General features: G+C 40.6%; 1 protein-coding gene and 1 pseudogene across 2 annotated transcripts in view; one reads left to right on the forward strand and one right to left on the reverse strand.

Annotated features, from left to right (window-relative positions):
* Positions 1 to 15,269, forward strand: part of B4GALNT2 (beta-1,4-N-acetyl-galactosaminyltransferase 2 (SID blood group)) — a 48,312-nt gene that overhangs the window by 27,211 nt on the left and 5,832 nt on the right. For both annotated transcript variants that reach the window (XM_072938883.1, XM_006214302.4), the window contains 4 exons: positions 5,622 to 5,728; positions 6,905 to 6,942; positions 8,857 to 9,037; positions 10,035 to 10,121. In XM_072938883.1, coding sequence (XP_072794984.1) covers positions 5,622 to 5,728; positions 6,905 to 6,942; positions 8,857 to 9,037; positions 10,035 to 10,121 — 413 coding nt within the window. The remainder of the gene's footprint in view (positions 1 to 5,621; positions 5,729 to 6,904; positions 6,943 to 8,856; positions 9,038 to 10,034; positions 10,122 to 15,269) is intronic.
* LOC116283850 (small ubiquitin-related modifier 2 pseudogene) lies at positions 3,951 to 4,233 on the reverse strand (annotated as a pseudogene).

Raw genomic sequence — 15,269 nt, forward strand, 5'->3', positions numbered from 1 at the left:
GATTTAATACAATCCCTATCAAATTACCCAGGACATATTTCACAGAACTAGAGCAAATCATAATAAAACTTATATGGAATCACAAAATACCCAGAATTGCCAAAGCATTACTGAAGAAAAAGGATGAGGCTGGAGGAATAACCCTTCCAGACTTCAGACAATACTACAGAGTTACAGTAATCAAAACAGCATGGTATTGTTCAAAAACAGACATATGGATCAATGGAACAGAATAGAGAGCCCAGAAATGAAACCACAAACTTTTGGTCAATTACTCTTTGACAAAGGAGGCAAGAACATACAATGAAATAAAGACAGTCTCTTCAGTAAATGGTGCTGGGAAAACTGGACAGTAGCATGTAAATCAATGAAGTTAGAATACTCCCTCACACCGTACAGAAAAGTAAACTCAAAATGGCTTAAAGACTTAAACATAAGACAAGACACAGTAAACCTCCTAGAAGAAAACATAGGCAAAACATTATATCACATACATCTCAGGAATATTCTCCTGGGGCAGTCTACCCAAGAAATAGAAATAAAAGCAAAAATAAACAAATGGGACCTAATTAAACTTACAAGCTTTTGCACAGCAAAGGAAACCATAAGCGAAACAAAACAACAACCTACAGAATGGGAGAAAATATTTGCAAAAGATGAAACTGACAAAGGCTTGATCTCCAGGATAGATAAACAGCTCATACAACATACTAAGAAAAAACCCAAACAACCCAATCCAAAATTAAGCAGAAAACTTAAACAAGCAATTCTCCAATGAAGACATATGAATGACCAATAGGCACATGAAAAAATGCCCAATATCACTAATTATCAGAGAAATGCAAATCAAAACTATAGTGAGGTATCACCTCACAACAGTCAGAATGGCCATCATTCAAAAGTCCACAAACAATGAATGCTGGAGAGGATGTGGAGAAAAGGGAACCCTCCTACACTGCTGGTGGGAATGTAGTTTGGTGCAGCCGTGGTGGGAAACAGTATGGAGATTCCTGAAAAAAGTAAAAATAGACTTACCATGTGACCCAGCAATCCCACTCCTGGGCATATATCCAGAAGGAACCCTAATTCAAAAAGACACCTGCACCCCAATGTTCATAGCAGCACTATTTACAATAGACAAGACATGGAAAAAACCTAAATGTCCATCGACAGATGACTGGATAAAGAAGATGTGGTATATTTATACAATGGAATACTATTCAGTATTAAAAATGACAATGTAATGCCATTTGCAGGAACATGGATGGACCTGGAAAATGTCATTCTAAGTGAGGTAAGCCAGAAAGAGAAAGAAAAATACCATATGATATCGCTCATATGTGGAATCTAAAAAAGAAAAAGAAGACAAAATGAACTTAAATATAAAACAGAAACAGACTCACAGACATAGAATACAAACTTTTGGTTGCCAGGAGGGAGCCGGGTGGGAAGGGACAGATTGGGAGTCCGAGATTTGTAGATACTGAAAGGTACATATAGAAAAGATAAACAAATTTATACTGTATAGCACAGGGAAATATAGTCAAGATCTTGTAGTAGCTCATGATGAAAAAGAATATGAAAATGAGTATATGTGTGTTCATTGTGACTGAAAAATTGTGCTGTACACCAGAAACTGACGCAACATTGTAAGCTGACTATAACTCAATGAAATAAATAAATAAATAAAATAAAAAACAAATTTCTTCTGTATAGCACAAAGAACTATATTCAACATCTTGTAATAACCTTTAATGAAAAAGTATATGAAAATGAATATATGTATATATATGCGTGACTGTGACATTATGCTGTACTCCAGAAATTGATGCAATGTAACTGACTATACTTCAGTTAAAACAAAACAAAACAATGGGCTTTTGATAATGGCTTGGAGGGTTTGCCAATTTCTATGGCTTTTTTTAATAATCACACTGTGGCTGATTTCAGCCTACTGACATAGTGATAACTGAATTCCAGTTACGTAGTATCTCCACCATACAGATGCAATAGATGAAAATTACCTCAGAAGCAGAGATCATAGGAAGAGGTAGTAAAATAATTAGGAAGTGGTGAGTTTTGAGTGTTTACCACCTTTGTTCTCATTATATTTAATTTTAAGTGTATATGATTTAATTTTTGTTAATGGCTATAGGTAATAGGTGGCTTGCAAATTTCCTATAGATCCAACAATTTAGTACAAGATAGCTCCTGCACCCACTATTACACATGAATACCAGTGGCTGTGTGTCCCTGGTTGGGGGGGCAAGTGAGTGAGCAAGATTTTGCCTTGCAAGCCCCTTTCACACAAAGTGTCCAAACTGTCCAGTGGACAGTGGGCTGGGCGAGTCACTGAGACACCCACATTCAATGGCTGACGTGCTAGCTACCAATTTAGGGGTATCCAAGAGGCCCAGCTCCGGGGAAAGTTTTTTGCTACTCAGCCCCCCATGCTCTCAGGAAGGACGATCCTGCTCCTCACCCAGTCCGTCAGGGGCTCCAGATGTTCACATTTCCCCCTCCAGTCTAAGGGAACCACCCCCAGCCAGCTCTGTTGTAATTACATTCTGGATAAACTACACTCATATGTACAAACTCCATCTGCCAGCTCACTCTGTTCCTTTGCACACTGTTGACAGTCGAGTGGCTTCTTGCTGGGATGGGGCAGGTCTGGAACTTGTGGGATGGACAGGACTTAGACCTGGGTTTTTAACCTGGCAGTACAGGTAGGTGTAAGCCAGACTATCACAGGTTGGGTACCACATCCCAGAGGTATCAGCTGAGAGGGACTGGCCGGTCCTCAGGCCAGAAGCCTGGACACCAACCCTCCCCGGGCCTAAGCATGACCCTACCCCGGATCTTCCTAGCCCTGCTCTTTGGAAAGCACACCAATCAGGGATTGTTTCCTCATTCACTGTTTCACATGCTCTTTTCCTCTGAGTTTCATTTGGCATCTTCAGGCTAGAAACCCACTTCTCTCAGCTCAGTAAGTACAAATTTGGCTGAGGTCAGTGGTTCCCCAAAGTTTTCCTGTCTCAGCTCACCTAGGGGAATAAGACAACTCTCCAACTTCTTGGAGACAAATCTCCAACTTCTTGGTAACAGCAAGCAGTGATTCTTCTGTGGGAGATGATGAGGGGTACTAAGTAGCAGGGAGATTTTATTCTATACTGTTCTTTATACTGTTACACACTCAGGTGAACACACATAATCACTCATACGTTTATGTGTGTGTATATATTCATATAAACATATACTACTGGGGTTTTGTGTGTATATTTTTAATGTAGTTGGTACCAAAAGAACAAATAATTCTGAAATTTGCTTTTTTCATTCAAAGATATGGGCTTTGTTTTTCATTTAAACAAAGTTTATTTAAACAACATAATGTTTAAAAAAAAAACAAAAACAAGACGCTTAACTTGAAGGAAAAACTATCCTGGATTGACTTCTTTTCGAGTAATTTATCCCTACCTAAATACAGATCGCCCTACATTGTAACAGCTATGTACAAAAAAGTTATAAAAATGTCCTTGGTTTTATAGTGATAAATGGACAACATTAAAGTTCTCCAGTAGAACAAAGTATGCACGGTTTTTTATCTTGTTCTTTTGTTGTTGTTGTTGAACAGTGGAAGTAAAATTACTTAATGAATATAAGAACAAGAGGTGAGTGAACAGAGAAGGGGGCATTTTCACAGAATCGGCATTTTCCCCATCCCATCTCCATTTGATGTCGAGCGAAACATACTATTGACCGTTTAGTTTAGAAAATGCTGTGTGCGTGTGCACATACATCAGTCACTTTATGCATAACAAAAGGGAAGGGGGAAATGAAAGAATTAAGAAAATGATACTGTAGTTAGTCAGGATGTGGTTAGAACCAAATTGCGGTTTTCTGACTGAGAATGTCTCCTTGGTCTGGAGGAACAAAGTAGCAGGTTTCATTTTCTAGTGGACACTTCCTGTCTGCCACTGGGACACATGAGTGGTATCTCCATCCTCCATTTCCACCTGTGCAGGTGTGTCTGTCTCCCTGATTGGCTGCCCGTCAAATCTGAATTGGCCCTGCCTCATAGACAAACGCCCCTGTTCACATAGACTTCCACCTGTTTGCTAAGTGGTGTGCACCTCTTCATCTTAAATTGCATGACAGAACCATTCCACCCACCCCCTTCACATCCACATGATCACTGTTCTCAGAATTGACTCCTTCCTTGGGCTTTTTGTCCATCACGCAAGTCATGCAAGCGTTGGAGTCTCCTCAGCTGCCGCTTCGCAAAAGAGGTACCAGGTCTGCACCGAACGAGCACATAGGTGGCATCAGAAGCCTCAGTGATAGGTTTTTAAGAGTGATCTATACATCTAGTTCATTCCTTTTAATTGCTATACAGCTATGAATATGAATACACTGAATTTTTTAAAGCCATTCCCTTATTGAAAGATACTCAGATCTTTGTAACTTTTTCATTATTACATTCACATAATTTATCATAATAATATTACATTATTACTTACATTCTTTCCTTATTTCATTGAGATATGTGTAAGGATGTTCATTTCAAACAACACTGAGACAAACCTCCTTACACATGGCTTACTGTTGACGCACGCCAAGTGTTTCTCCCCTTGCCTAGCACCTGAATTGCTGTCAGGAAATGTTTATTTCTGCTTTTAATAAATACTGCCACATTGCCCTCAAGAGAGCCTGTGTTAATTCAGGCTTTCATGAAGAGTGGGTAAGTATAGTACCTCACATATTACCCCTACCTAATCAGCACTCGCTGTCATCAAATTTTAAAACTTTAAGGGGAAGTTATCAGGTTTTTTTTTCATTGTTTTTTAAAGTTACATTTCCCTGCTTAATATTGAAGCTGAGCATGTTTCATATATTTATTAGCCATTTGTGTTTCCTCTTCTGTTAATTGTCTATGTTCCTTTCCATTTTTAAATTTTGTCTTTTTCATGTTCACATAAATACTTTGGTAGTTTAACCTTTCTCCCAAGTAATCAAAATGATTTCCTTGGTTAAGCTGGGTCCCTGAAGCCTGCGTGTCAACCATGTTATCTTAGTCCCTCAAATAATCAGTCTCAGGGGATTGTGTTATGCCTGTGACTGAAGGTGGTCTCAGCGACAAAACCATCTGAAAATCACTTGTGTTTGCTCTAAAAATACTGAGGCAACATCCGCTCCTACTGTTTTTTTTTTTAAGTCCAGTGCCAGGAAAAGTTTTACCTGCCTTCAAGAGTGGGTCTGCTTTGTCCCTGTGATAATAAGACCAGCGTGCTGATAATCAATCACTTTATACCCTGGCTACCAGGAAGTTCAGATGTCACTTTGGCATTCAGCTGCTGCAGCTGGTTTGGCCCACACAATCTGATTATTTTGTTTCTTCTTTTTTGCCAGTTGTGATTTTAATTTTTAATGTGTTTTGCTATAATCTGCCTTGATTGGATGGAGGGGCTAGAATAAAGGACTGGGAGAAAATGGAGGGCACATTAGGTCAACCTCCTTTTGATTTCTCCCCATTGGCAGCACAAAGCTCTGCGCACAAACATCACTTTAAGAACTAACCAGGGACAAGCGTCAAGGCAGCTGCTAATGGTTTTGTTTCCCTGCAGAGAAGGGCTTCCTCACCCACCACCCCTGCTGGCTCAGCCCAACCTCCCCTTTGGGTACCCGGTCCACGGGGTGGAAGTGATGCCTCTGCACACGGTTCCCATCCCAGGTAGGTACATTTGCATCTGGAGAGCACCCAGGCAACCTTCCTATTCCCTCTTAAGCAAAAGGTGGGAGGAGAAGGGAACAATCATTCACTCAGTACCTGCTGTGTACCCAGCACAATGCATGAAGCTTGATGTAATTTCAATGTTAGTTTCACTGTTTCCACCACTGGGAATCATCCTTAGTAGCTGTGACCTCCCTGGGCATCCAAGATAACATAGAAGAGGACAGAAATCTGTCTGCCTCAAGGAATCTTAGGACCTAATTGGCTTTTTGGTGTCTTCCAGCATCATGGGAGCAGGCAAAGCATGAGTCCAACTCCAGGGAGTGCGTTATTGAAAAGAGTATTTATGTCAGTTAAAATTCACCTCCACGAGGGAATTTCACACACTCCTCTAGGTCAGCATCACAACCCTGTGAGGTAAATATTCTTTTCACAGAGGAGTGTAGTAAGTTCTCTAAGGCCATATGGGAAGATCTTTTTGAATTAGAACTTGAATTAGTCATAAGAACAGAGATAGATTCTAAAGTAAGAACATTTGGGATGACTTGCTAGTGTTTTTGAAGAGTCATTTAGAAAATGATTTGCCATTTTGGATAATTCTCTTTTTAATGTGATCGAATATACATAACATAATTTTACCATTTTCACCATTTTTAAGTGTATATAGTTCGGTGCATTATGTACGTTCACATTGTTCTGCAGCCATCACCAGCATCCATCCTAGAACTTTTTCATCCTCCCAACTGAAACTCTGTACCCATTTAACATGAACTCTCTTTCCCACCCAGCCCCTGGCAACCACCATTCTACTTTCTGTCAATATGAATTTGAGTAGAATTTTCCTATTCTAGGAAACTCATATAAGGCTGATTCATTATTTATCTATTGCTTCCTTTCCTTCAGTAACAGAGATATCTGGAAGGGACTGTATTGATTTACAGCACCTATACAAAACTGAGGGCGGGCATCAGAGGCCTTAGAACCACTGGAGTTTGAGAAGGACCATGGGATACCATCTAACAGAGCCCTGGGCAGAGAGGAGTGGTCAGAAAACACCCTGGATAGGAGGTGACACTTGAAGGGACTCTGGAGGGTTGTGTAGGAGTCTGCCATGAAGGTGTGGGCATCAGGGAGCCCTGGACATCCTCTCACATGGTGTTTTTGTCCTTTTTCCAGGTCTCCAGTTTGAAGGACCAGATGCTCCCACCTATGAGGCAAGAGTTCCCTTCCCAGACCCTTTTGCATCTTGTCCTGGGCTCGCTGTCCATGCTCTCTTCCCCCGATCAGTGGTGGCTGGCCTCAGATTTTGACTAACCCCTATCCTGATTAAATATTAGACATGAGTCCAAGGCGGGGAGGGGGGAAGGGTGCCTTGAAGGCATGATTTTTCCAGTCATGGCATGGCTAGAGTTCCAGGTAGGACTTTCAAAGATCTGGGGCACCATGGGTCCTGCCACTTCTGCTGCAAGAGGACGCTACTGCCCCAGCCAGGCTGCGATGGCTCCATCAGGTCAGCACCAGCAAGGCAGATACTCTGTGCCCTGCCCTTCTGTCCCCGCCTAACGTAGCTCCAAATCAGTGTCTCATGCAAGTGTATCTGGTGGGTGGGGTTTAAATCACATCCAGAACCCCAACTAAAAAGGAGTCTGGGAACTGTCATTTTGGTTTTCCCACTTCTGCGTGCCAGCTGCCGTTGGAGTGGGTAGTGAGTGAGCAAACCTGCGAAGCTGCTCTGTCCTCCAGAGGCTGCCTCTGTCCCCTGAACCATGGCCCCCAGCTCCTGTCAGTTTCTTTCTATTCTGTGTTACCTTCTTCACGGCCCTAAGGTACCTGAATTACTTTAGATGTATCATGATCTGCTTAGCACTGAGCTTCCTCACTACAATATAAGCTTCCTGAAGGCAGGGAGTCTGTCTTATTCACTGCTCTGTTCCCAGTGCTTGTAATTTAGATCTCAAAAACTGTCAACTGACTAATTGGAATGACATGATCCAGTTTACGTTTCCTAAAGATAACTGGCTGTTGCAGAAGACAAGAAAGCAAGGGAAGAGAGTCGCGTTAGGGAGACGCCAGGGGGCGGGAGAGAAGCAGACGATTCTAGCTCCCTGTGGAAGGTGGAGCCGCCAGGACTCGTCGTGGATTGGCTGTGGGTGTCGGGGGAAGAGCAGAGCAGGAATGACTTCCGCTGGGGACTTGAACGGCTCAGTGGGTGAGGGCACCATTCACAAGGCAGGAAGAGCCAGGCATGGGGTAGAAAACAGATCTATAGAGAAAAAAAATCAATCATTCACTTTTGAATATAGCAATTTGTGTTGCTTGTGAAACTTCCTAGCAGAGCAGCCAGCCAGGCAGCTGGATCTCAGAAAGATAGGAGCTGGAGACTTAGATTTTATCTATCTATCTATCTATCTATCTATCTATCTATCTATCTATCTATCTATTATTTATTTATTTATTTGTATTTCTTATTTTTTATTGACATGTAGTCGATTTCCAATGTTAGTTTCAAATGTACAGCAAAGCAATTCAGTTATACATATACATACATATATATTTGTTTCAGATTCTTTTCCATTACAGCTCATTACAAGAAATTGAATATAGTTCCCTGTGCTGCACAATAGGTCCTTGTTTATAGATTTTATATTTAGTAATGTGTATCTGTTAATCCCAAACTCCTAATCTATCCCTCTGGAGAGTTTCATTTTAAAACCACCAGCTTATGAATGGTATTTAGAGCTGCCTCCTCTAGTGAAAAGGTGTAGAGTAAGGGAAAAGGATGCAGAACCACGCCCTGAAAAGCTCTCTTTGGAGGTTAGATAGAAGAGGAGGTGGAGTCTGCAGATGGAAGTCAGAAGGAGCAGCCAGCAGGGGTAAGAAGGAATCTTTAAGAATGCTATCCTGCAAGCCAAGAGTTAAGGATATTTCAAGAAGTGGCCCTTGAACAGACCAGATCTGAGGGCTTGTTTCTCCTTTGTGGGGCTAGGGCAGCAACTCTGGCAGAGCCAGACCCTAGCTTTCAGGGTCACCCATAGGTCTTCTCTCATCCTTATGCGCTCTGCCCACTGCTGGTCATCCTGGGTATGTGCCTTTCTTTGCATTTAGTCTTTCTACTGCATCCGCCCTAGGTCACCCTGACAGCTTCTCTGGGGACACTGAACACCCTCGCTGACATCCCAGACAGCGTGGTGCAGGGCAGAGGCCAGAAGCAGCTGACCATTTCAACCAGTAACCGGAAGCTCTTGAATTTCATCCTTCAGCATATGACATACACCAGCACGGAGTACCAGCACCACAGGGTGGATGTGGGTGAGAGCCTGTCCTTGGTTGGTAAAATGCTTAGGGACCCAGAAAAACAACACCGGGCTATCAAAGTCTTCATCTTCCAGGAAGCCTGCCTGCATTTAAGATCCCTCCTGGGCTCCTGTTTCTAACCCTAGACACCTAACTTCCCAATACTATCCCCATGACCCCATAGAGACTCGAGGGGTGAAGTCCCTGCTCGTCTCTCTATGAGGACAGATCATTCATGCTGTGCACCTAGAAACCATCGAGTTCTCTTCCCTAGTTCTCTGCCAATCAAAGCTGAAGACTTCAGCTGTGGAAGGGGAGGGAGGGCACAGTCTGTGCATCAGTATCTTGTCCTGGACACTAACAGGGAAGAACGATGTAGGGGAACTGTCAGTCCCAAGGCCAGTGGCTTTGTCTTCCTCCTCCCATCCCAGTCCCCACTCCCACCCCCAGAATGCCTGGGAGAACAATTCCTGCCACCCTCAGGGCAGCCCCAGTTCCTTTCTAGATGAATTAAAGTCACCCTTTTCCATTTTGATCAGCGACACAGGATGCATTTCCAGGAGATAAAGCAGAAAAGATGACATGTGGGACAGATTACCCAGGAACACAAACTAGAGAGAGAATTCTCTCCACCTTCAGATTTGGCAACATCTCTTATCACAAAATGACCCCATGAGGTAAAATAGGGCAGGTAGTATTATCCTGGTTTTATAGACGGAGAAGGAGACAGAATGATCTACCCAAGGTATTTCAGTTAATAAATGGCAAAGTCAAACTTAATCCACCCCTCTGATTGCAAGCCCACTTCACCCCCAAGATTCTCATGGGGAAGAGATGTGAGTTTCGGAGGCAATCAGCAGGTTGCCCCAGGGACACACAGCAGGTTAGGACTCTATGTGGTCCTTAGTCTTGTCCCACCAATCCTTCATTCCCCCATCATGTCGACTTCCAGGGCAGCGTGGAGAGTGACCCAGACGCAGTATGCCCACCCTTTCCTTGTTTCTCCCTCTAGTGAGTCTGAAGTCCCAGTCCTCAGTGGCCAAGTTTCCGGTGACCATCCGCCATCCTGTCATACCAAAGTTATATGACCCTGGACCAGGTAAGGCCCTTGTCCCTGGGGCTCCAGGATGGGTCCTGTGGGCGATTGGTGAGATTCAGAGGGGATCCCCTTTGAGATGGGGGACAGGAATCGATGAAAAGAAAGCTCTGATAGGATTCCTGTTACCAAGCTTTGTTTTGAGGGAAAAAATGCTAGAATATACTCTCCTAATACTGCTTAGTCATGTTTAATTCATTGTATGGCTGTGCTTATTTTGGGAAAAAAAAACCTAATGGATTATAACATTTTAGTAAGTAATAATTGTGAAAACAGTGGTACTGGTGCATGAATAGCTATATCAATGGACTAAAATTAGAAGTCTACTAATATACATATTAGAATTTTACCATGTGATAAAGGTAGCTTTTCAAATTAAAGGGGGAAATGGTGGATTATTCAAGAAATCACATGGGATAACTGTGTAGCTGCGTGGCAGATAACAAGTTGAATCTATCTCACAGCTCATACCAAGATAAATTCCAAATAGAGCAAATATCTAATTTTTTTAAGTACTAGAAGAACATATGGAGTTTAAAAATAACTTTACAGTGTAAGACTTTTCTAAATATGACACACAACCCAGAGGCTACAAGAAAAAGACTAAAGACATAAAATACATAACAAGCTTTAATGTTTTTATGACAGAAACCTGCCATATGCAAAGTCAAATGACAAAGGACAAAATGGGGAAAAAAATGTCTTCAACATACGTCAAAGCCAAAGGTCTAATTTTACTTAGGAGCCGTGTGAGTCAATAAGAACGTCAGTAAGAAAAGAATAAGCCAATTCACAAAAAGTTAAATTCAGCAGTGCTTTTAGCCAGTAAAATGTATGCTCAATTTCACACTAAGAAAAGTACAAATGAAAACTACATTCAAATCAAAAAGCATTGGACAAGGAGTCGGGCAACATTCTTACAAACTGCCGATGGGAATGTAAATTGGCATCACCTTTCTGGAGCAAGTTAGCAATATCTGTCAACATTTTAAATATGTGTGCCCTTTGGGCTAGCAATCCCACTTCTAGAAATTATCCTTCAGATGCTTATATCTGTGTGAAATGACATTTGTTTGAGGATATTTATTGCAGCATTGTTTGCAATGACAAAAACCTTAAAAGTGGGAGGCACTGGTTAAATCCGTATAATCACAGTGGCATTCAGAAGGAGGGAGGAGGAGGAAGACTTTTTTATCCTGATACAGAATGCTTTCCAGGATGTAAGCAAGGTACAGAAAAGAGTGAAGAGTAAGCTATAGTTTCTGTAAAAAGAAAGAGTGGGGGAAGAAAAGCATATGTACATAATTGCTTGATTATGGAAAAATAAACAAGAATTTGGAAACATTGGTAACCTCCTAGAGAAGAACCAAGTAGCTGGGGACAGGGATGGGGAGATTTTCATGGCATTACTTTCAATATATAGAATTTTGAACCAGTTGACATTTTGTGGAATATCAGATTTAATATACATTAAAAATGTAATCTATTCAAATAGATTCTATTCAAAATATAAACTGTCATTTAAAAGTAATAGCATTAAATATCTATGGAGAAGGATATTTGAGGAGGATATTTAAAGTATTTGCTTAACATCATAACTATCTCAAAAATGAAAGATAAGTACAAGAAATTCACAAAAACCTCCCTTTGGCCTCAGATTTGTTCTGAAGATACAGTGTTACAGATACAGTGGAAATCTCCATGATCTAATTCTCCTCCCTTCTTCCAGGAGCCACGATCTTTCTTTTCCCTATTTTCGTGCATTTACAGTGTAGATTTCGGTTCCTACACTGCGTGCACACAGTGTGGTTTAACAAACCTTTGAACTTTTCATGAAAAGTTATCACACTACAGCATGAAGTTCTAGTTTCTGACCTTTTGTCAGTCCATGGCTTGTCTTTTGATTTGTTTCTGGGATCTTTTGTTGTTACCAAACTTTATCCTTTGGGAACTAGAGTCACTATCTTGTAATAACCTATAATGGAAAAGAATCTGAAAAAGAATAGATACAAAAACAATTTTTAAAGGCTTTATCCTTTAACAAGATTGATTCATTGTTGTCTTTCTAGCTTTTGCTTTTTGTTCCTTGTTCAAGAAAATTTTCCCTACATTGGAGCCATAAAGATATTCTCTTGTATTTTTTTTTCAAAAGCTGTACATGCTTGGTTCTCATATTTAGGTATTTAACCCACCTAGAAGTTATGCTTCTGTGTGACATGTGATGGGGACCTAATTTTTTGTATACAGAGAGCATCCTATCCCACAAGCACATACCAAGTGGTCCAACCTCCTCTGACTGGTACTGCCAGCCCCTCACACACCCTGTTTCATGCATGCGGGGGGTCTGAACTCAGGCTTTTTATGGTTGCCTCGATCTTTTATCTTGGGCTTGGTCCACAACATTTCAATACAATTTATAACGGGTTCTATAGCCAATGGGGAGAAATTCCATACTTCAGGATGATTAGCAAAATTTTCATCTAGCAAAATTTTCTTAGCACTTCTTGGCCTTTTCTGTTTCCTTAGAATTTTAACATCAGCTCATGATTGATGAGCATTTCATATGATTTGTAGATTAATTAGAAATGAACTGACAACTTTATGAAGTTGAATATTCCCAGCCATGAATCCAGTATATGTCTCCATGTTATAGTCTCCATGCCATGGTCTCCTCATAGGTTCTCCAATAATTTATTTTTTAAGTTTATTTGTAAAGGAATTGCACATTTTATTGGATTTAGTCTTAGGTACCTTGTACTTCTTATTGTTTTTATAAATTGGATCTTTTTCTTCTACAGTTTAATTGGTTGTTGTTAGTATGTAGGACAGTAGTGACTTTTGAATGTCGAGCTTACAAACAGCATCCTTTCTGCACTTATTCTAGTGATTTCTTTTTAATATATAGAGTCTTTTGAACAAATAATGATTTTTGTCTCTTCCTTTCCAATTCTTAGAATTTGTTTCTTTTTCTTGTTTTATTGCGTTTTGCTAAAGTCTCTGATACAGTGTTAGATAGTAGCAGTGGGAGCCGGCACTTCTGACTCTTCCTAACTTTAAGAAGAATATTCTAATGTTACACCATTTATGTTTGCTGTGTAGGAATGTATAGGTGTATCAGGGTGAGAAAGTTTCCTTCTTTCCTTCCATTTCTGTTGCTAAAAAGTTTTCCGTTTCTAATTTCTATTTTCTGTTCCTTTGCTGAGAATTTTTATTATGAATGAATATTGAATTTTATCAGGTAATTTGTCTGCACCTACTGGAATAATTTTTCTCCTTTAATTGGGTTCATGGAGTGGTTTACATTGATTGATTTTCTGCCGTTGAAGTTGTTCTTGCATTTCTGAAACAAACCCATCTTGATTGCAATGCATTATGTGATTAAATGCTGAATTAAATTTGTTGCTGTCTTATTTAGGAGTCTTGCATCTGGATTCAAAGCTGACACTATCTTTTTCCTGTAATGTCCTTGCCCAGTTTTGTTTTCAGTATTATACAAGTCTCATAAGATGAATTGGGTAGCTTTCCTTTTATCACTATTTTCTGAAGTGAATTGAAATAAAATAGGGATAATATGTTTCTTTAAGTTTCATTAAAATTTATCTGGTCCTTGTGTCTTTTTTTTTTTTTTTTTTTGGTTTAAGTTACTGGGGAGATGGTTGGGGTGGGAATGTGAATGGGAAGGAGTGAGATAAAGGGGAGAAATTTTAAAATATCAATTCAATGTCTTTAGTGGTTATTAATCTGTATGTCCATTGAATCAATTTTATATTCAAAGTCAAAATATTTCTATAGAATTCTCGTAAATTTGATGTAAATTACCAATTTTTTTATCATAAAGTTGTTCATAGTACTCTCTTATGCTTGTTAAAACATTTAAAAAACATCTCAAGTCATGTCTCCCTTTTGGTTTACTTTACCTTTATCTTCAACAATTTTAAGTTGGTTTCATATCCAAATACTCTCATTCATTTATGCCTGTTTTTGTTTCATATTTTCTTTTTCACATGTGTGGTTCTGTCATTTATCACTTGAGAGATTTTGAACATTCTCATTTAATGTCCTTTTCAGACTTCTCTGTTATTTTGTCTACCTAGAGTGGATTCATCTGCACAGGGTAGATTTGCTGGCTATTGTCCTTCATACTAGTTTTGTTGGAGTGTCTTGGAATTTTTGCTTGTGAGCTCATCTTGAGTAGGGGGCGCTTTCATTTGCTAGTTTATTTTTGTTTTTCCCTCCCTCCCTCCCTCCCTCTTTCTTCCCCTTTCTGTCTCTCTCCTGACTCCTTCCCATCTCACAGCTTTACAGTTGCTTCTACTCTCAGTAGCCCCAGATTCCTAGTCCATCATTTTATACTGGAGTCTTGGGGTCCCTGTCCGATAATGATATTGGCATCACTGAAGAGCTAGTTGCTGGGCCTGAGGGTGTCTTGGCACAGAACTTGACTGTGAAGTGGTATCATCTCTGCACCCAGAGATGTGCACAGGAGTGATAGCTGTTTTCAGTTCCTTGCCCAGCAGGTAGTATGTGGTGAGAAACAGAGGGAGTGCAACTGGCCTCCAGTCCATGGCTTCTAGCAACAAGCCTGGCTGTGGACCCACACACCCTATGAGACACTTTTATCCCATTAACCCTCAGGCTCAGCCTCCCAGCCTCCTCTGCTGTTCTGACCCCAGACTGCAGCAGGCCCAGCTCCGGTTCTGCTCACTGCTTTTGATATCTGTTCCTTGGAAGAAATGTTGTCTATTTTTGAACATTGCTATATCTTTGCACTTTTCTTTATCATTGCTATGTGTTTGGAACAATAAGGAATCTCAAAGCAGAATGCCACCAAGTAGGCTGGGAGTCCCCTACCTTGACCATCTCCTATGATGATTCATACCCCTGATTCTCTTTTTTTATATATAATTTTTATTGTTCTTTTAAAAATTTTTTAATCGAGGTACTGGGTTTTGAACCCAGGACCTCCTGCCTGCTAAGCTTGCGAACTACCACCAAGCTATACCCACCCCCCACCCCTCTTTACTATAACAAAAGAACCAAACTTGTCATGTGGCCTAAGAAGAGAAAGGGGAAGAGAGGATTCACTGGACATGCTCTTAAACATGATTTACTTGATTCTGTTACCAGGCCCTTTCCAGATTCTTGGACAGC

Source organism: Vicugna pacos, chromosome 16, assembly GCF_048564905.1.
Source record: "Vicugna pacos chromosome 16, VicPac4, whole genome shotgun sequence".
Taxonomy (NCBI): domain Eukaryota; kingdom Metazoa; phylum Chordata; class Mammalia; order Artiodactyla; family Camelidae; genus Vicugna; species Vicugna pacos.